The sequence below is a fragment of the Nanorana parkeri genome, unplaced genomic scaffold, assembly GCF_000935625.1.
Source record: "Nanorana parkeri isolate BGI_ZX_2015 unplaced genomic scaffold, ASM93562v1 scaffold19, whole genome shotgun sequence".
Taxonomy (NCBI): domain Eukaryota; kingdom Metazoa; phylum Chordata; class Amphibia; order Anura; family Dicroglossidae; genus Nanorana; species Nanorana parkeri.
Genome location: NW_017306287.1, coordinates 3,234,117 through 3,257,031, shown reverse-complemented (window position 1 = coordinate 3,257,031; position 22,915 = coordinate 3,234,117). Strand labels below are relative to the sequence as shown.

General features: G+C 42.2%; 1 protein-coding gene across 1 annotated transcript in view; it reads left to right on the top strand.

Annotated features, from left to right (window-relative positions):
- The window catches only part of CREBBP (CREB binding protein), a 72,334-nt gene that overhangs the window by 38,055 nt on the left and 11,364 nt on the right, over window positions 1-22,915 (top strand). Inside the window, exons 3-15 of the mRNA XM_018561498.1 lie at window positions 9,940-10,116; window positions 10,992-11,229; window positions 14,204-14,317; window positions 14,924-15,148; window positions 15,300-15,399; window positions 16,296-16,442; window positions 16,541-16,658; window positions 19,835-20,027; window positions 20,127-20,180; window positions 21,077-21,201; window positions 21,549-21,731; window positions 22,019-22,444; window positions 22,536-22,700. Coding sequence (XP_018417000.1) covers window positions 9,940-10,116; window positions 10,992-11,229; window positions 14,204-14,317; window positions 14,924-15,148; window positions 15,300-15,399; window positions 16,296-16,442; window positions 16,541-16,658; window positions 19,835-20,027; window positions 20,127-20,180; window positions 21,077-21,201; window positions 21,549-21,731; window positions 22,019-22,444; window positions 22,536-22,700 — 2,265 coding nt within the window. The remainder of the gene's footprint in view (window positions 1-9,939; window positions 10,117-10,991; window positions 11,230-14,203; window positions 14,318-14,923; window positions 15,149-15,299; window positions 15,400-16,295; window positions 16,443-16,540; window positions 16,659-19,834; window positions 20,028-20,126; window positions 20,181-21,076; window positions 21,202-21,548; window positions 21,732-22,018; window positions 22,445-22,535; window positions 22,701-22,915) is intronic.

Below are 22,915 nucleotides of genomic sequence, written 5' to 3'. Positions count from 1 at the left end.
AACACACCCCTGCGCCCCCCCCCCCCCCCCCCATTTTGGGTTGCAGTATTGTACCATGCACTTGTTAATGCAGTGAGGTGTCATTCATTCTCAAAGGCACCTCAACTCACTAAAGAAACGCACCTACAGTGCAGTGCAGCGCACAGTGCCTCCTATCCCTTGTGGTATTCCTGAAATACAATATACATGTGTATAAATGCACACGCGCGCACAAAATACATTTTATTTATATTTATGGAAATCATTTGTTGCAGCCCTATTTCTTTTTATTTAAAAATTATCAATCAGCTGGCTGATTTTATTTTTTTTCAATTAATCGGATAAAAAAATGAAATACCATCCTTAATGTAAAATAAAATACACAAATGGAGTGTTACAAACATAAAGTTCACTTCAGAGTAAAACCGCATGCACAATAATTTCGTTCCAGTGCGGGCAATCACACTGGGTGGGAGGCGTGTTTGGGATGCCATTGAAATGAATGGCACTGCAACGCACCTCCCGCAGCAGAATTTGTCAGGCAGAAAATTACTTTTATCCCACCTTTTTTATAATTGTAATGTAAGCACATGGCGCTTGAATAGCATCAGCCCGGGAATGACGGCTGCCAGTGGCAAGATTCCGCAGACAGCAGAATGTAAATACAGCAGGTAGTGGGCGGGTGCAATAGCCAGCCTGCTATTGGCCATTTCAAATTGCAATAGCAGGCTGGCTATTGCACGTGCCCACTGTTTGCTGTGCCCTCCTCCTAGCATGGAGGAGAGAGCTAGGGGATCCAACCAACTAATCCATAATGAGAATAGTTGTCAACTATTCTCATAATCTATTATTATTGATTAGTCGATTAGTTGGTTACAGCCCTTGGGATTCGGGTATATGAGGTACAAAGTCCTAGTCCAGAACTGACTGAAGCACTGGCGCTGATTTCTCCAGACAACAAGAATATTACTTGTAAGCCCATTCAAGACCCAATACATATCTGTGTTACACGTACAGGTTACATAATGTACAAGCATGTGATATGAAATCACAAAAAAAACCCTTCTGCCCTCCTTGTTCTCCTACTTCCTGTCTGCCGATCTTCACTTCTTTGGGGCTTAGTATCTCAATGGCCTGGGAAGGCCAAGAATTTTATATGAATTCAACAGCGTATGTGGTTTTGCTGCTGGTAACTTTTTTTTATTGTATACTCTGAATGGCTCAGGTATGAAACAGAAAAAGGTTTTCTATATATTGTAATATGTCCAATATAACGTATTGAATTAAAGTGAAACTTGTACTGCCCTCTGCCAATGCAACATCCCAAATTCCCTTTGCCAGTGCTGACATCTTCGCCAAGTCGTCTTCCGGGTTCGGGATCTTCGGCCATCTTGATTTGACGGTTTCGGGATGGTGTAGCTTAGGGCTGGACAAATCCCAGGGGACGGGTAGCCAATGCTCCTTAAAATTGACAAGTGGCTCCTAACTTTTGAGGTTTTCGCTAGTTAAAGGAGCTGTCTGAATTCTGTATTAATTTGTCCACCCCTGCCCATGCATCCTGAAGTTGCACAGTGTGCTGCACAGATGCATTTTTTTTTTTTAATGCATCATGTAAAGTTCCATTTTAATGGAAAATAAATTTGGCCGCAAGGCCTAGATCAAATGAACTAAAAGAGCAGTGTGTGTACAGCAAGCATTTGCAAGGCTTTTACCAAGCTTGAAGCGGCTTTGTTGTAGCTTTTAAAGCACGGGAATGCAGGCTGTCACTTTAAACCAGCTGGTAGTAGGCTTCAGCGCTGCTTGACATTGGTGGAAAGCCTTCTAGCTGCTACGTTTACAGTCAGCACAGCCATTAAGGTTTACGTTTAATATCACGATACCGGAAACAGTTTTCTTTAAAGGCTTCAGCAAAGGTGTTCAAGTCTTTTGAGAAGCTTTACAATTGCTTTACAGCTTGCTGTACACACTGCATTTATACAAGCTGAAGCCTGTGTGAACAAGGTCTAATGCTTCTGTAGTTCTGCTTTTATGGTTGGTGTTCTTGATCATTTTGTTTGACCCTTGACTTTTAGTAAATAAATAACTAGAGCTGCAGCTAACGATTATTTTCAAAATCGATTAGTTAGCCGATTATTAAGTTCAATTAATCGGTTAATCGGATAAAAACTAAAATGTTAAATGGCTCCAGTGATGGGACTACTAGTTTTGTATTGAGATTTAGTCCATCACAGGAGCAAGCTTGGAGCGGTGGAAGTAAAAAAAAAAAAAAAGTGTGGTGTGCAATATAGTGAAATGAAAAGTGTAAAATTATACAGCAATGAATGCAGAATGGCACCGGCTATAGAGGACTACAAAACCCAGCAATAGTACATTATACAGCACAATGCAGAATACCGCCAGCTATAATGTACTATTGCTGGGTTTTGTAGTCCTCTATAGCTGGTGGTATTCTGCATTGAGCTGTATAATGTACTATTGCTGGGTTTTGTATTCCTCTATAGCTGGTGGTATTCTGCATTGCGCTGTATATTGTACTATTGCTGGGTTTTGTAGACCTCTATACAGCGCAATGCAGAATACCACCAGCTTTATAGGAGTACAACAAATCCCAGCAATACATTATACATACAGTGTATAATGTATTGCTGGGATTTGTATTCCTATGTATAATATACAGCACAATGTACCATCAGCTATAGAGGAATACAAATCCCAGCAATACATTATAGAGCACCATGTGTGGGAAAGTGCAGGCTTACCTGAGCAGTCTTCCAGCAACTTGCTTCTGAGATCGGGCCTGTCTATCGGCGGCTGTCATCCCCCCACACCTGCTCCTCCTTACTACATCTCCCCGCGTCCCTGTGCCGATCGTGGATGTGGGCGGGCGGTGAGTGTGAGGCGGGGAGGAGGTGCGGCGTGAAGAGCGTGGATGCGGGCGGGTCTGGCAGCGGCGAGCGTGAGGTGGGGAGGAGGTGCGGCGCACAGCGTGTGGAGCTGTGAACAGGGCCAACTGATCGGAAGCCGATTAATCGATTATTGAAAAAGTTGACAACTTTTTCAATAATCGATTATAATCGATTATGTCGATTAGTTGTTGCAGCCCTATAAATAACCATAATTTTCATTATTAATGTTGGTTCTGCTTGTTAAATGATTGCATCCCCTGGTTGTAGCTCCCTGCAGTAATTGAAAACTGTGACTAGCTGCATATTGAGCCGGATATGGTGTGGACTCGGAGGTCATTATTTACCACTTTTTCGTCTGACTGGTTTGTAACCTCATTCAAGACCTGGAGCCTTTAAGTTTTGGGGATCTTCCATTTTTCATTCATTTTTTTTTTTTTTTGCATCCCTCTATCTATGATTACTCATAATAACATAGACATGCCGGGTGTAAAATGCTGTGAATGTGCAATACTTACACTTGCAGAGCATTCACTTCCTGCTTTGAAAGGGCAAAATGACTTCAGTTTGCCAAAGCAATGCACACTGGGATTGCCTTGTCATCAACAGAGCATTGCGGGGAAATCTCCTCATTAATCTCTTGAGATCTCAGGGAAAGGCATTTTCCTCCCCTGATATGATATGCATGGTCATGTGTCCTAGTCACATGTGCCAGTAATCCAGGAAGTGAAAGGAGATCTAGTAATCTGCCCTTAGTAAACATGGCCACTGTCAGAAAACTGGGGAAGAAAAGAAAAATAAGATATGCAAAGAATAAAATGCCGGCAATTATCTAGAAGTATCTGTTTGTAAATTGTCCTTACTAAACATTTATAATGGTGTCTTTGTTGTTATTTTAAAGATCTGGGTAAAGGTCCACTTTAATATCTGTATAGTTTGGCTCTGGTGCATGCAGTTTGACGTGTGCTGCATACTGGTTTCAATACGATGACTCTGTTGGCTCCAATGGTGGGAACTTATTGATGTTGCCTCTCCACGAGAACACATGAGAGCCAGGAACAGAAACTACAGACACTGGATACATTTTAACATCCATTGTGTGTGTAAGACCTTATTTTACCCGGTGTGTACTGTGAGACTAAAGTGCATCAGTCCATCCCGCACTTATTCCTTATATATCATGGTAAAAAAGCAAGGTTCTTGTCAACAATGGTTCCGCTTGAGACTATGATGAAAAAGCCAGCAGACCAGGTCCTAGTTGAGACCTTCAGTGGTCTTGTAAAGGTCTGAACTGGAATTGGTCATTTGCTGGCTTTTTGGTCATTGTATTGCTGAGGCCAACAACCCCTGGGCCCTGCATTTTTCTTATGAGTAAAGATGGCCATAGACTGCACTAATTGCAGGTGGTTCTTGATGAACCGGCCGAAATTCGCACAGTGGCTGTCGCTGTCGGCACCCTTTCGGTCAGCATAAATTTATCTCATCTGTGTATCAATCAGCTCTAGATCATCAAAGCATCTGGAGGGTGGCTACTTCTGACTCGGAAAGCAATCAGTGTAATACACTCTCGAGGCTGCTCTCGCTGGTTTAGGGTAACCACAGAGCTGAAATACAAAATGAAGAGTGCCTCTATCGTGTAAAACTTTATAATACAACAAAATAAAAACCGCTGGAATCGTACTCGCAAGCAGAGGATTTTAGCAGACCTAAAATTTGTGTGTAGCAGACTTGGCCAGCCGGCTGTAAGTCTTTCTTGGTTGATGCGTTTCAGAGGTCACACCTCCTTCCTCAGAAGCAATGGAGAGTGTCTTTGTGCCTGACTCCTTATACCAAAGCAACGGCCAATCAAGGGCTCGCATTGAAACAAATCACCTGAAATCGTGAGGGCAATTATTGACAATCTGACCCACGCTCAAGCATAGCTTCATTCAATCATTTAACCTCCAGTGCACCAGCCTTCAAATATATTGGATACAAATCCAATGTATAAAATTATTCCCACAAAGGGGGAAATGCACAAAATACCCAAAGGTCAGCAACCCAAGGAACAGGTGCATAAATCATAAATGCCGACACTGGGAACATATTAAACCGATGCCCATTCTCAAGACATTAAACTTAATCCATTGAGAGGATCATTGGGAGATTCAATATTAACCCTTTAAAAAAATATATATATAAATGCAACAGACATATTTGCTGGAGGGAACTGCATTCAATTGGTTAAAGAAAAAGGGGGAAGCTAGCGCCAGAGAGTGAGACCGAACCTGCAGAGAACAGCAAGTTGATGAGATACAATGTATAACCCTTCATTTTATGGTTACAAAACATCAAGTTTTACATCATAACTAAAAACAACCTTACTAATACAGGCTAAAGATAGGTGTGTCAGTCAGTCATCGGTCGAGCAGCAATAGTCAGGGAGAGGCTGAATCAAAGACACCGATAAGAGTAATGACATAAAAACAGACCTTTTCGAATAAAAAATACTAATAAAAGTTGAAAGAATGAGTATTTGTGTATAAAAATATTTATACATATATAGAGAATTGCCTATATTCAATAAATAGATGTACATCATAAACCACAATGGATAAGAGGATCTTATAGAACATGTAACATGGGAACCAGATGATAAAGATTCAATCTATATTGTACACAAAATTAATAAAATATATATAATGGGAGTAATATCAATTAATAAAAATAAATGCATAACATAAAAACGTATTTGAATAACTAGACCAAAATGAACAAATGCATGATATAAAGATCATAGATAAGGAATAATGGAAATATAAACTATAAACTAAACAACTGAAGCCAGTTCTAACCCTTCATTTAATCCTATCGGGAATAGGCTATTTAGGGTGTATATCCAAAAACGCTTCCCTAAGGCATAATTTCTTAAATCTATTGCCTTCATCTACATCAGTAGAAACCAGCTCTATGCCAAAGAGCTTTAGACCCTCAGGATTATGATTATGGAACTGAAAGAAATGTCTTGGTAGGGAATGATCAATTTTTTAAGGATGTTTCTCTTGTGTTACCCAAACCTGACACGCAAGGCTCTGGATGTCTGTCCCACATATAGTTTACCACAAGGGCATAGGATCCCATAGATAACAGAGCTGGAGGAGCAATTGATGAATTGTTTAATTGGAAAAGCTTTCCCATCAGATCCTTTGATCTTTTTCTTTCTATGCCAGAGAAAGGAGCAGGCACCACAATTTGGTACATTACACCTGAGACTTTCAGTTTGCCCAAAAAGCCCTTTATCAAGACCTAGGCCCCTGTGTGACTTGATTTTGCTCGGGGCTAGTATACCACGTAGATCCTTAGGTTTACGAAAGATAACCTGAGGTGCTCTGGGAAGGTGTCTTGCCAAAAAAGCATCCTCCTTCAGAACCTGCCAGTGTTTCTTCAAAATCTTGGAGATTTGGGGTGCTGAGCCATTAAATTGTGTGCAAAAACTAGTCTGATAGTCATCAGTAATGCCTTTTCTTGTTTGTGAGAATCCTCTCGGGATTCGGCACTCGATGTTTCAAAATGTCAGCACCAATTCAGAGATGATTTGAGGATCTACAGACGAGTGATACACAAATAAAGGTGCCCATACACCTTACGATTATCGTACGATAATCGTATGCGATCGACTTTTCGTACGACAATCGTAACGTGTGAATAGAGTGCCCGACCGATAGTACTGTACAATCGTACGACTTTTGGCGGTCAAGCATGTTTGAAAACTTTGCTAGATCGTACGATTTTCGTAAGGTTGCTGGCGTTTACGTCCGTCAAAAGTCGTACGATCTACACTGCGCTTGCGCTAACGAAAATACGGCAAATCATTTACCGCATTTCGTCCAGGTGCTTTTCGTTAATTACGGCTAAATTAATCTTGCGATCATCGGGGCAGGATGGGGCCGTCGTACGAAAATCGTACGACGGTTCGATCATCGGACGAAAAGTTTCGTCCGATAATCGTAAGGTGTATGGGCACCTTAAGATATATTTTTTAAATTGTTAAAGTACTTGAATGCATATATACTAGGGATGCACCGATACAGTTTTTTTTGTATAGAGTGCGAGTACCAATATTTTTTTCTGGTACTCACCGCTACCGAATACTGATTGTATAACCCTTCATTTTATGGTTACAAAACATCAAGTTTTACATCATAACTAAAAACAACCTTACTAATACAGGCTAAAGATAGGTGTGTCAGTCAGTCATCGGTCGAGCAGCAATAGTCAGGGAGAGGCTGAATCAAAGACACCGATAAGAGTAATGACATAAAAACAGACCTTTTCGAATAAAAAATACTAATAAAAGTTGAAAGAATGAGTATTTGTGTATAAAAATATTTATACATATATAGAGAATTGCCTATATTCAATAAATAGATGTACATCATAAACCACAATGGATAAGAGGATCTTATAGAACATGTAACATGGGAACCAGATGATAAAGATTCAATCTATATTGTACACAAAATTAATAAAATATATATAATGGGAGTAATATCAATTAATAAAAATAAATGCATAACATAAAAACGTATTTGAATAACTAGACCAAAATGAACAAATGCATGATATAAAGATCATAGATAAGGAATAATGGAAATATAAACTATAAACTAAACAACTGAAGCCAGTTCTAACCCTTCATTTAATCCTATCGGGAATAGGCTATTTAGGGTGTATATCCAAAAACGCTTCCCTAAGGCATAATTTCTTAAATCTATTGCCTTCATCTACATCAGTAGAAACCAGCTCTATGCCAAAGAGCTTTAGACCCTCAGGATTATGATTATGGAACTGAAAGAAATGTCTTGGTAGGGAATGATCAATTTTTTAAGGATGTTTCTCTTGTGTTACCCAAACCTGACACGCAAGGCTCTGGATGTCTGTCCCACATATAGTTTACCACAAGGGCATAGGATCCCATAGATAACAGAGCTGGAGGAGCAATTGATGAATTGTTTAATTGGAAAAGCTTTCCCATCAGATCCTTTGATCTTTTTCTTTCTATGCCAGAGAAAGGAGCAGGCACCACAATTTGGTACATTACACCTGAGACTTTCAGTTTGCCCAAAAAGCCCTTTATCAAGACCTAGGCCCCTGTGTGACTTGATTTTGCTCGGGGCTAGTATACCACGTAGATCCTTAGGTTTACGAAAGATAACCTGAGGTGCTCTGGGAAGGTGTCTTGCCAAAAAAGCATCCTCCTTCAGAACCTGCCAGTGTTTCTTCAAAATCTTGGAGATTTGGGGTGCTGAGCCATTAAATTGTGTGCAAAAACTAGTCTGATAGTCATCAGTAATGCCTTTTCTTGTTTGTGAGAATCCTCTCGGGATTCGGCACTCGATGTTTCAAAATGTCAGCACCAATTCAGAGATGATTTGAGGATCTACAGACGAGTGATACACAAATAAAGGTGCCCATACACCTTACGATTATCGTACGATAATCGTATGCGATCGACTTTTCGTACGACAATCGTAACGTGTGAATAGAGTGCCCGACCGATAGTACTGTACAATCGTACGACTTTTGGCGGTCAAGCATGTTTGAAAACTTTGCTAGATCGTACGATTTTCGTAAGGTTGCTGGCGTTTACGTCCGTCAAAAGTCGTACGATCTACACTGCGCTTGCGCTAACGAAAATACGGCAAATCATTTACCGCATTTCGTCCAGGTGCTTTTCGTTAATTACGGCTAAATTAATCTTGCGATCATCGGGGCAGGATGGGGCCGTCGTACGAAAATCGTACGACGGTTCGATCATCGGACGAAAAGTTTCGTCCGATAATCGTAAGGTGTATGGGCACCTTAAGATATATTTTTTAAATTGTTAAAGTACTTGAATGCATATATACTAGGGATGCACCGATACAGTTTTTTTTGTATAGAGTGCGAGTACCAATATTTTTTTCTGGTACTCACCGCTACCGAATACTGATACCGAAAATCCAATTAAGGGCCTGTTCACACGACGTCCGTTTTGTGTGCTGACCGGATCTGTACGCTGCTGCACTCAAAATGCATCCCAATGTATCCCTATGTGTTTTATGGGCTACAGTTCTCACGTGCGCAGTCCGTTCAGGTTACGACAGAAAAATACTGCATGTCACATTTTGTACGGTCAGGAAACGCAAACGCGTCAAATGCACTGCACTGCAGCTAACATAACCCCACTCCAGCAAAAAAAAAATAATTTTTTTTTACGGAACGCATCAAAAACGCCGACAAAACGTGGCAAAAACGCACTGCATCAGTCTGCAGATCCGCACCTGATCAGGACCTGATCTCATGTGAACAGGCCCTAAGGAAGCGTAATGTCTCGCCACCCAGCTTCTTGATTAGCCGGGAAACAGTCTCCACGCTCCCTTGTCACCAGGTGACGATTGAGCATGGAGCCGGCTTCACGGTCAATCAGGAAGCCAGTCGGCGTGTAATGACTCACTGCCTGGCTTCCCAATCCCAGAAGTTCCGGTATCAGGAGCGTTTTGGGTTTGGGTGAGTAGAAATGCTCCGTATCGGCACCGATACCGACACTAGCATTGATGCATCCCTAATTTGTAGGTTTTAACTCCTGAGTTTAATGTCACTTTAAACATTCAGTGAGCTGAAGTCATGTTACACGATTGTGAATTATACAGGCAATTTCATATTGAATCACATAGGTCTCAGGTTATAGACTGGAAGAAGGGTTCAATGTTGCTGATGAGTTATTCCACAGCTGCAGGTTTCAGTTTCGGTTCACCTGGATGGGGGGTCTAAGTGGCCAGCTCATACTTTTTTTTTTATTTTTTTACCTTGCTGCGCAGTCAAGGCTTGTATGTAGGCATTTGTGTACAAATATATACATTTGTGGGTTTGTTTTATGCGACTTTTAAAGCTTGGGCACCTGTATTTTAGGGCTATGCTACTAGCAGGGTCATGTGACCCAATTTTAGAATCTGTTGCCTTCCCCTTTAAAGATATTTTGTGTTCAATAATCTATATTACTCCTTTTTTTTGTGTGCTTATCCTACCTCCCCTACAGATGGGACTTCAAGGCAACAACGGCCCTTTTGGACAAACTTTCAACCAAGGCCCAGGACAACAAATTCGAGCCCAGGGGGTAAATCCTCAGCTTCCCACCAAGCCTGGCATGGCCAACAGCCTTTCTCCCTTTAGCTCGGATATGAAAAGCTCACCTGTCCCTAATGTGCCCAACATGGTAAGTTTTATTTATTTTGTACTGTGCTCTCAAAAAATGATTGCAGAAAGTCTTTTATTGGAAATTGCTTCTCACATAAAGCTGAACATTATATATATATATATATATATATATAGCAAGTTTAAAAATGAATAACAACTTGTGCCTCTGAATTGTTTTTTCAATAGAGGTAAACTTAAAACAGAAGTTTATGAAGCTGGTGCCTCCAGAGCTCTTGCCGTAATGTGCAAGTTTGGTATACTTAACTTTTAGGGGTCTATTCACCCCTGTAAGAGTTTGGAGAAGGCAGGAGAAGTGAACAATCTGGGACAACATAGCTGAACTGGAGAATTTTTCCAAATCAGCTATGTGGTCCTAGATTGTTCACTTATCTGACCTTCTCCAAACTCTTACAGGGGTGAATAGACTGCTTAGTGTTGCATCCTTCATGGATGTGAGGTCTGTCCTCCCCTATGTCCCTGCCACCCAGTCGTCTTTCAAGCCCGGGTCTTAGGTGTTGGTTTATCAGATGATGCAACTCCCATTAATCACCCTAGCACCCATCCCTTACTCCAGACATCTGTATGGTGCTCTGCACATGCATGGCAGTCAGTGTACATATAATGTAAAATTATTAGGAGGAAAAGAGCTTTTGTGGCAGAATAGACATTTAAGGGCATGCTTATAAAGCAGTGATTGTTTGATGTCACACGCACTGCTTTATGAATGTACCCCACAGAGTCTCTTCTGACGTAAAACTTATTTTTTTCTCTAATTTAGATGTACCTGTCTCATGATTCTGCTTCTTACACCTTATTTTGTTGCATTTTTTTTACTATATAGTTTTTGTTCTTTGCCATATTGATTTTTTTTTCTCTTTTTAGTCTCCTTTACAGGCACAAGTTCAGCAAGTTGGCATAGGTACTACTCCCTCAATGGGAACCGGACCGACTGCCGACCCAGAAAAACGCAAACTCATCCAGCAGCAGCTGGTGTTGTTGCTCCATGCACACAAGTGTCAGCGACGAGAGCAGTCAAATGGCGAAATGCAGAATTGTGCTCTTCCCCACTGTCGTACCATGAAGAACGTACTTAATCATATGACGCACTGCCAGGCTGGGAAAGCCTGTCAAGGTAAGTTGTTCTCACCTCCTTTGGTGTGGGTTTTTTTTGTTTTTTGCAGTGAGGTTGTTAGAGGCTAGCAGTGGAAAATTAATCTGAGTTCATTTATGAGGCCCATGCAAAGATGAAAATGTGAATGAGACCTCTTAACTTGGCCGTACACTGCCCAGATCAGCGTATTCTGCAATTAGTATGGCCAGGTATTTCTGATCAGCTACTGGCAGGAAGCCTGTACAAATCATTGATACCGTCCGCAGCTGTCCACGCATAATCACACGCAGTAACAGGAGAACAGCCCTGTGTGCAGACTGTCCAGGGACACTCTTCTGTCCCCTAATGCAGGTATTTGGTCCATGTGCAAATACTTGCAAACAGCTGCCAAGCCTGTCAGTGTGTCATTGATTTGTACAGCTAATTGGAAGCACCTCCCACAGAAATAGGCCAATCTGGGCGATTAACAGCCATGTATATAAGGCCTTAGGCCGTGTTCACACCTCGGCGTTTTACAGCACTGATCGACGCACTGTAAAACGCTCAAACAGTGAAATCCCATACTTCCCTATGGGCATGGTTCCCACCTGGGCGTATTTCAGCCCGTGGAAATGCACGGAAAAATGCCCAAACAAGTATAGGAGCTTCTTTGGGGAGCTTTTCCGCGCATTTCCATTGGTATTCCCGAGTGTGGCTCGGGGTTAACAAAGCGGTAACCCCGAGCCACACTCTGGAATACAGCGTAGGACTTACCTTATCCGCGATCCTCGCTGTGTCATCTGGCGGCTGCCGACCTCCGGGTTCCGTCCCTTGCGAGCGGTCGCGTCGCAGAGGGGCGGAGCCGGGGGGAAGTTTGAAAGTGGAAAAAATATATATTTTTGTAAAAAATAGACAAAATAAGGGGGGGAAAAAATCATACCGCCAGTGAAACGCTCGTTTCACTGAATGGAAAAACGTGCTAAAATACGAGCTGAAAAACGAGCAGAAAAAATCCGCCCAGGTGTGAACCCAGCCTTAAGGTGGACATACACCTTACAACCATCGCACGACTTTTGCTGTGCGATGGTTGTAAGGTGATTAAAATTTCATACGAACTGCCTATCTTGGACAGGGAGATTCGTCTTGCGATCGCACTACCAACGGCGGGTTTTCTAGCGTGCTCGTAAGACACAAGTCGTGTGACCTTACAGTATATGCGATAGCACGCTGCCCATACACTTTAAGATTATCGTACGATCGTGGGATCACCCGGATTATCGTACGATAATCGTCAGGTGTATGGGCAGCTTTACAGTCAAGTTGGTTACTAACTGCAAAACTCATAAGTATGTCCTTAATTTATGGGCTGCATATACAGGCAGTCCCTGAGTTACATACATCCGATTTGCATACGACTCCTACTTACAAACGGAGGCTATTACTGTGCAGCAGGGGTAGTTGTAATGCTACCATGCTCGTGCAGACGAGGAGTGCCCGCCTTTTTGGGTCTGGTTCGTAGTACTGTACGTACATTACAGGAAGTTGGCTCTTGTTAGACATGCAGACAAGGGGTGCCCACCTCTTCTTCTGAGTCACTGTGAGGTTTTTACTGCTCTGTGTATGCTCATTAGAAAGATTTAATCTCACTTCCTGTCCTTGAGACAACAGGAAGTGAAAGGAAATCTACCCCTTGGAAGGGAAATTCACTCCTTTAAGAGTGATCATGGGAAAAAAGGTGTCTCCACTGAAGCTTTAACACAATCCTTGTTTCCACGACAACACAACATTTTCAAAATCCAATGTCGCAGGGACAGACTGTGAGGTGAAATCTTCTGAACAAGGGCACACACAGCAAAACAAACTTTACAGGGGGTTAACCCTTCCCCATGAAAAAAAAAATTGGGCTGGAGTTGCACTTACAAAATGTACCTGTTCCAACTTGCATACAAATTCAACTTAAGAACAAACCTACAGTCCCTATCTTGTTCGTAACCGGGGGACTGTCTGTAAACTGATTTCAGGTGGACTGAGACTTTAAAGCAAAAACGTTTTCTTTCTCATCCATCTTAAAACTTTGGGTTATACTGCCACCTTCAGGAGGATTGGACACTGGCTAAGAAACTGTGGGCCAGCCCTGGCTAACCCCTCCTACTACCAGCATGCCTATTTTTTCGCTAGTGGCCTTGGGGGATTTTTTTTTTCGTTTAGCTGTTAAGACTTTTCGTGTGTTTTTTAGTATTTTCTTTTTTTTATCAAGATTCTACATCGCTGCTAGAGCTTGTCTCGACAATTGCAGTTACCCAGCACAGTCTTTTCTCAGCCTAGCTGTTGGATTGCCATGTCTGTACCCTGCTAAACTGAATATTATGGGGCTAGCCTGTAAGTGACATTCGGGCACTGGGTTCCACTTAAAAGATGCTTTCCAGCAATGTGATCCTGTTTCATGATACATCCTGAATATGGGTGTAAACATGAAACATAGGAAGGTAGACCTAGCCCTTAAAATTCTATTCATCAGCTTGCAGTTAAAGGAGAACTATGGGGTTAAGTCTTTTCCCCATAGTTCTCCTTAGGGTAACGGGAGGACACAAGCTAGCAAAACTAGCATCCTCCCGTCACCCTAGGCTCAGTATAATATACTGCTCGCGTTATACTGAGACGCTGAAGCGGATCCCGACAATTGTGCCGGGATCCGCCTATCTAGAGGCAGAGCCAGCTGTACCCGCCCCATCCCCCGTCCGTTCCACCAGTCAGCGCTGGCGGGGAGGGGGGAATCCATGGCAGAGCGCTGTGACAGGATCGAGAGGTGAGCGAACGCCGGTATGTGTTCGCTCACCTCCCGATCTACTGAGCTGACCTGTGACAGTCTCATTGTCACAGGTCGGCTAGAACTATGAGGTGAGTGATAAGCACTCACCTCATAGTTCTCCTTTAAATCAAGTCATCCAGACAGGAAGGATTTCGGTTATCTTTTTCCTACCTGCTTAGTAAATGTTTCATTATTTTTATCCTACAGTTGCACATTGCGCTTCCTCAAGACAGATCATTTCTCACTGGAAGAACTGCACGCGGCATGACTGTCCTGTGTGCCTACCTTTAAAAAATGCCAGCGACAAGAGGAACCAGCAGCGTAAGTGTCTTATGTTGTCATTCGGGGGGATACGGAATGCCTATGGGGTTTGAGCCATCCCCATTAGGAGGATGGATGCTAAGGGAGCAAAACAAAATCTACTCTGCTTAACTAAGGGCTATACTCTGACATTGGTCCTTCTGTAGTGCCTGTTGGAGGTAGACACTGTGATCCACATGCAGAACTAAAACCGAAAGTGTGATTTAAAAGTAAACTCAATTGATAGAAAAAATTCAAGTGAAGGGATGGAGCTCTTTTACAAGGTATTGGGAAGCACCCACAAAATCATTTTTTTGTGGGTCATTTATTGCCAAACGCTTGATGTTTTGACGACTATGAAACCTTTGTTTAGTGCTTTGCAGTGCCTAGGAAGAAGTCAAATGCTGCTAAAGTATTACTGCTAGCATCCAACGTTGGGCTTTTTTCTGTATTGAACAATGAAAGCATATGCTCCCTCATTTTGTAAGACTCCATAAATGATTTGATTGGTTTCTGAAACCTGCTGTCATTTGTCCAATTCTGGAAGGAATAAAAGAACATGTTTGTGGGGATTTGTATGTTTGCATCTATTGTGAATACATGAACTTATAAGCCATTCTTTCACAGCTCTACTGGGATCCCCGTCCAGTGGGGTGCAGAACACAATTGGGACAGTAGGTGGCACCCAGCAGACTGCTCCATCTTTAAGTAGTCCCAATCCCATTGATCCTAGCTCCATGCAAAGGGCATATGCTGCATTGGGACTTCCTTATGGTAACCAGTCTCAGGGCCCTGGTCAGCAGCCAACACAGACCCAAGTTCATTCGCAGATCCGTGGCCTCAATACACTGGGTGAGTACTTGAGTGGATTGCAGCTTCACTAAATGTTTACTGGCAGATGTAGAACCCTTGCCATTGTTATAAATGACAAAATGCATGCATCAGTTTGATTTAAATCACCTTACATGTCCTATGATGATTAATATTTTGTCTGATATTCTAGTTGGTACTCAAATGAATTTCTCAGCTGGTGGAATGGCTGCCGAGCAACAGGCCAACCTAAACAGTGACAGTGCTCTTCCCACTGGCCTGGGAAACGCAAAGTAAGTGCTGAGATCTTATTATTAACATGCAGTTAGAATCTTGTGAGAGGTGGTGTAAAGGCCTGGTCTGGTTGGCTGTGATTTGATATGTTGCAGACCTATCGTGAGTCATTAATGAAAAAGTTTTCCACTGAAATGGTTAGTAGCAATAGCATGTCTGGGGATATAGTGTATTTAAACCCAACTCTTTTATTTTATTTTATTTTCCCCATTTTTTTGAAAAAAAATATTTTGGCTTTAAATATACTTTAATTCAAACCGCAAAGGAAGCCCCTGATTGCACTATTTTGCAGCACACAGGCATAAGAACTGGAGCTGTCTAGTAAAAGGCATGTAGATCCAAGACATCTGGTCAGTGTTGAACTTGGGGTGTCCTAAACAGCTAATTGGTATTGTCTGTCCAAAAGAGGATTCCCACTTCCATGATAAAGATTAAGATATTTGAAATGGAAGCCTAGTAAGTAAGGAAGTAAGTAAAAGCTTACTGACGCACATTTTTGTTTTGTCTTCTGAGCTCATAAAGTTGGTGCTATATAAATCCTGTATAATAATAATAATAATAAAGTAATAGAGCAATATAAAATAGTTAGCAGGTTGACCATTTATGTGGGAGTATAAAGTCTGTCAATCTTTCTGGCATTCTCTGATACTTAAAACTGGCTATTTACACACAAACACTCTGCTTAAATGAGGACTAGTTTGTTGAACGTCCGACAGGCTTGTTGAAATTGCCATATAAAAGAAACTGTACACTATGTTAAAGGCTTTATGTGGTCTGCAGCGGGGTAATGTTGGCTGTTAGGTCCAGGTGATCTCAGCGACTCTGTAGTAGTAATGCTTCAATAAAACTCCCAGAACTAATATCTCTGGACTTCTTTTTTTTTTTTTTTTTACAGTTCTTTACTAAATGACGGCACCAACCCCAGCAATGTGGGGAACTTGGGTACCATGCCTACTGCAGCACCACCTTCTACGACAGGGGTGAGAAAAGCCTGGCATGAACATGTGACTCAGGATCTTCGAAACCATCTTGTCCACAAACTGTAAGTGAATCACATTTGGAGAAGGTGGTTTGGGCTATGATGGAATTTTAACAAGTGAACTATACTAAATTATTGTATACTATTTCTTTTTGATCTAGCGTACAAGCGATCTTCCCCACTCCTGACCCAGCGGCCCTGAAAGATCGACGCATGGAAAACCTTGTAGCTTATGCTAGGAAGGTTGAGGGTGACATGTATGAGTCTGCCAACAGCAGGGTATGTATTGTCCATGTGGTCAATGTAAAGCTTTTTTTTTTGTTTTTTTTTGTTGAAGTCTCAAAGAATATTAACCCCTTCGTGACGGGAGACGTACACTGTACGTCCAGCCACAAAGGGACCAAATGACTCGTCACGTACACTGTACGTGACGAGTTATTTGCTGCACTAGAAGGCTGCTAACCGCTGAGAATCAGCGGTTACCTTTCAGTAATAGATGTCTAACTATCTAGAGATCCATTACTGAAAGGGTTAACCTTTTTCAGACACCCGATACCTTAATATCGGGTGTCTGAGAGTCACAGCAAAGCAGACACACATGTCGGCTTTTGCCGGCATTCTGACAGCTCGTATAGATCGAGAGATATCTCTCTCAAGCTATACTGGCTTTTTTTTTTTTTATCTTTTGACTTTCAAGAATAGATACAAAATGTTATGTATTAGACACATAATGTATCTATTCTTGAAAGTAGAATGTTTAAGTTTTCTGAAACATTCACTGACAGCTGAATCCTGAACTGCTGCAGGATCAGTGTCACTAACTTATTATCGGCTGTTCTGAAGTTTGAAGCAGCCTGATAAAAAAAAAAATGTATTAATTTATCAAGCAGTAATAGTGAGATTAATTCACAATGACTGCCTGATATAATTAAATAAATAAAATTTGTCAGTATAAAAAAAGTGAAAAGTGTAAATAAATAAAAAAAAATAGTGAAAAGTGTAAAAAAATTAAAAATAAGGGATAAATGTATGTATTGCATTTTTTTTAGCTGTGCTGGTTTTGTTAAAAAAAATACTAATCAAAACTGGGAAAGTTTTTTTTTTTACGTTTTTTCCTCTTTTTTTAATTTGTATTTGTCCTAAGTGAGGCGTTAGACACACATATGTGATATAAATATATAGCCCTATCTGTCCTCTAAAAAACAATATATAATATGTGTGGGTGCACTTTGTAAGAAAGTATATTACTGACGTGGAAGAATCACACAGCAAAAATGTCAAGTGTGTCAGTCATTTACGAACAGAAACCAAAAACAAGCTCAGTCATGAAGGGGTTAAGATACTTTAGTCGTTGCATTTGGATAAGCTGGCCATAGGCTAGGAGACGAAACATGCACGAGTGTAGTGGTGGTCAACCTACACAGTAACTACCTACACCATTGGCCATTCACTTTTCTGTTCATAAACTTTCAGCAAGAAATTCAATTACATATTGAAGCGCAAATGTACCCAACATGGATAGCACAGGAGGTTCTATTTAATATTGCATTTAGAGTAGTATGGATTATTAGACATTCTGGTTTGTGTGCTTTGTCCCAGGTCAAGTACTAGGTTTGTTGGGTCAGCATGAGAGCCAGGGCTAGGAACCTTTTTAGAAGGACATCGGCAATGATAGCCCCACCCTCCCAAAAATTACTTTTGGCAGACTTTATAAAGAAAAGTATTTTCAGGGTTCTACATGCACTGCAGCATTAGCCTCCTTGGCGGTATTCCCGAGTGTAGCTCGGGGTTACTTTTCCATACCCTGAGCTACACTCGGGAATATCCCACATTATTTACTTACCTTGTCCCTCGAGCCGTGCGGTGTCCTCCGGCCGGCATCTGTCTTCCGGGTTCCGTCCCTTGCGAGCTGACACGTTGCATGGGGGCGGAACCGGCAGGAAATTCGAAAAAAAAGCCCGGAAAAAACGAAGAAATAAAACCCAAAAAATTTGTGCCGAAAAAATTACGAAAATCAAAATAATCATACAGCCAGGGAGGATTAGCAAGCTGCACTGTACACAGCCAGAAACTGCTAGCAAGCATTTTTTCTGCCAACCTAGACGTTTTCAGGTCAACAGTGGCTGGGGTTCAGACCCAACATAATGTGAATTGGAAAAAGAAAAATTGAAATTTTATGTTCATTGTAGAAATCCTTTTCTTTGTGTCCATTGATGGACACAGGAAGGCATTAACTGTCGGGTTATAATGCTGCCTTCAAGAGGATTGGACACTGGCAAGCAAAAATTGTAAGCCAGTCCAGGATAACGCCTTCTCGCAGCATGACTCAGTTTGTAGCAAGCAGAACCAAGATCTAAGTCATAAACACATAGGGTTGGGACACTGCTGGATATACGAGAAGCTGATTTCTAGTTGCAGGGTGGTGCACACTGCATCAAAGGAGCACAAATTGCATTTTAGTTTGGGAGTGATGGCAGAAGAATGGACCCTGAAGCAATTATTGGAATATGAGCTGGACTATCCTCCTGTGTCTAGAAACATGTTGCTACTGCAAGGCAGTATGGAAACATAGTTCAAGGTACAAGACAAAGTCTCAGGTTCTTACAGACCCAACCACTGGTAGCAGACGTCAGGTCAAACAGATGGAGTTGGGCACCTGATAGGGACCAAAGTTCATAGTTCTACATGGTTCTTGCAAGCAGGAGTAGCAACAGGAAGGTTTCCCCAAAGCTGGACAGCAGAAAAGAGCGCAGAGCAAGATACTCCACCCAGCTGTTGACATCTGTGCTCAATCTCTTAACCAATGCAAAGCAGGAAGGTCACTTAGTAGTCCAGGTTATGAGGCTCCTTAATCAGCCTACTCGCATGCCAAGTCTTCAGAGACAGAGAAAGCGTTAAGACAATGCCAGCAGCTCTTGACCTGAAAAGCACTCCACAGCTAACGTGCTACCTGGTCGGAGTCTTGAAATCACATTAAGCAGAACCCGGTGCCCCAAGTTCATTTCCGTGCTAGCTGCACAACGTCCAGGCTAGTGAGGTCTGGGTATGGCACTCCAAAGCTAGGCCGATCTGTGTAGCTGCCATGTAAAAACCATCTCAAGCAGGATTGTAGCAAGGAATCTTGATGGAAGAATAATTGGAGAAAAAAAAAGCTAGCAGAAAATTAAGAATTTTCTCGGCACAGCTGAAGAAAAAAGTCTATCCTTATAGGACACAAGCATGCTGGGAGTTTAGAGGTGGTTTCCTGGTCTGGTCTTTTTTGTTAGCGCTCAGACCTACTCTGGGAGGCAGTATAACTCGACAGTGACTTCTCATGTCCCCTCAATGGACAAGAAGGCAATATAACTGAGAAATGGAGTGGACAGTACATTAAGTTTGCAAAAGTTTTTGCTTTCACACACAAGCTTATAGCTTGTGTCAATGTACTTACCTCATTCTATTTGCTTTTCATCCAGGATGAGTACTACCATTTACTGGCAGAGAAAATTTACAAAATCCAAAAGGAACTGGAGGAGAAGCGCAGGTCACGCCTGCAGAAACAAGGGATTATGGGAAATCAGACCTTACAGACACCTGGAACACAAGCACCGGCTCTTCCACCGTCTGCAGCCGCTGCACTGGGCCAAGCACAGGCTGCCCGACCAGCCAGTAAGTAGAGCGTGTGGTTGATGACGTTACAGTTGAAGCTTCTTCTTGAGTTATCCTGAATAGATTTTGTACTTACCCCTTTTCTCTTTCATCTTTTAGATGGCCCTCTCCCAATGTCTTCAGTATCTATGAATAGAATGCCAATGAATTCAGGTATTGCTTAATTTTTTTAGTTGTCTTATAAAAAGAGTCAATTTAGTATGAGGTAATTCGCTGGTTTGATAGTAGCAGCTGAATTTACATGCTCTTATTTTCAGTATGAGTGGATAGGATTGGCTTCCCTGCATTTCTCAGGTTCTGGTAGACTAGGATGATGCCACATGAGAGATTACTTGCTTGAAGAACAGGGTCTTTTCATCTCTATAGCAGAACCTCTTCCAATTGCTTTTGTGCAGTAAATGTAGAGAACAATATACAAATGCAGTTTATCCACAAGTCTACATGGTCTTCTACCTACAGGCAATAAAGGGAAAGGAAGGAATGACATTTCCTAATGTTGTTCCTACTGTAGGCAGGGTGTTTTCTCTGTGGATCCCTGTATCTTGGTGAATGGTATAAGAATTCTATCACAAATCAGTGTAAAAGCTTTGCTATATGCTAAGCCCTTGAGTATTTGGGCTTTGAGACACATTGGTTTTGTTCCCTATACTGAAACCAGGGCTCTCTGCAGCTAGATTCCAATGCTGTTTGGTTGGAGTGCCCTGATCACCTGCCATATTTTTGCCATATACTTAGTGTATTGTTGTATTAAGTGGTTAATCAGACGGCACCTTATGGGCCACCACCTTGCCACTTGCCCATATGTCTAGCATACCATGGGCTAGTGATACAGACCTGTATGTTGTGCACATCATAATCTGATGTTGCCAGCAAGCATCTATACATGAATTGACCTCCAAGTGAGCTTGTTGCAATTTGTGTTTCTCTACGGCACAAGACACACTGACCTTTTTTTTCATAGTTGGCATACAGTCTTTATACAGCCTGTCAAAACATTGTAAAACTTTAACCTTTTATTAAATTTAGTTTTTTCTTTTCAAACACAGCAGGAATGAACCAGTTCAACACCATGCCCATGGGAAATGTACAGCTTCCTTCTGGCCCAATGGGACCTCGTGCGGCATCCCCACTCAACCACCCCACGCAGATGAACAATATGGGCTCAGTGCCAGCTGTGAGTACCCTTTTTCAGAGTGTCATACAGTGTCTTCGACTAAGCTTAGTAGAATACTTAGTGTCCAGTAGCGCTGTAAAGAAGTTGGGGCCTTACTATTTTTTGTCTTGTCTTATGCCTATGGACTTGCAGGCCCCTTGGGGGTCATTAAAAATTACTTTTGGCTCCAAGGTTAGACAAAGAAGACCTTTTTATCTCAGGTTTCAGGCCAGTCAATCTTGGATATCGTTGCTAAGATTTTATAAAAAATAGCTCAAATAATAGCCTTACCAGCATGCTTGCCGTACAAAATATTTTGTCCCATAGAATCAGTTTTTGAATGTGCTGTCTGTTGTATGTTTCCATAGATGGCAATGTCTCCTTCCCGCATGTCCCAGCCTCAGAACATGATGGGTACACATGCCAGTAACATGATGGGTCCAGCGCAGACTCAGAATCAATTTTTGCAGCAGCAAGGGCAGTTCCAGACTAATACTGGAGGATTAGGCGTGTCACTCGGACAGTCAGGAGCATCGGCAGCTGTATCGCAGGTAAGGAAAGGATGATTGGTTTTGGAATGGATAAATGGTCACAACTGTAACTTTGGGGTCTGGGTCCAGTTCCCATCAGGGACTTAATTTCATCCAGTCAGTAAAAACTACTGTTGGCTTAACTGCTTCTGTCCAGTTTGGCTTTGGAGTGTATGAATGTATGGCTGGTAGACGCATGAGTGTAAGCTCCTCTGGTACAAGAAATTATGCTGTATGTGTGCAAAGTCATGTGTGAAACTTCAGCAGTACGTAAATGTGCATTATTTTTTTTGTTTGCTTTGCAGCAGGGACAGGCACCAGCTGCATCTTTGCCAATCAGCAATTCCATGAATATTTTGGGTCCCCAAACAAGCCAGCTTCCAAGGCCAGCTCTCTCACAATCTCCCCTCCATCAGACACCTCCTCCAGTCAATGCTTCACCTGCTGGTATGCCTCCTATCCAGCACCCAACACCGGCTGGCATGACTCCTCCTCAGCCAGCAGCCCCTGCACAGCCTTCCACTCCGCTGCCCCCAGCTGGACAGACACCAGCACCCACACCTGGCTCCGTCCCCAATGCCATGCAGACGCAGAGCACCCCAACTGTACAAGCGGCTGCTCAGTCTCAGCTTACTCCACAGCCTCCTACTCCTGTGACCAGTCAGTCTGTGCCGACACCACAACCAGCTCCGCTGCAACCTACATCCGTGCATGCAGTGGCCCCTGGCACTCCTGTAAGTTGGTTTGTTTGTATAGTGGTGATATGTAACTTCTGGAGACTATTTAGGGTAGACCTTAATTTAAAATTTCTTGTTTTGATTCTAGTTATCTCAGCCTGCTCCAAGTGTTGACAACCGGGTGCCCACACCTGCCTCAGTTGCCAGCACCGACAACCAGTCAGCCCCTGATCACCCAATGATTGAGGTCAAGCAAGAGATCAAGATGGAGGAACCAGAGCCATGTGAACCTGTAGTGGAGCCCAAACCTGAGGTGAATACTGGCAACAGTGACAAAATTTGACTACGTCAGCAAGTGCTATTAAAATGAATTAACTATATAATGTAGCTGGTTCCTAGCTTGCCAAGTCCGCAAATGTTAAAGCAAGATTAAATCTTAAGGGTTTTTTATTTTCTTCTTTATGGGGGCCAGACTTTATTATTTCCTCTCCTAGTGGTGTCCAGACCGCTAGCAAACCAACCCCCCCC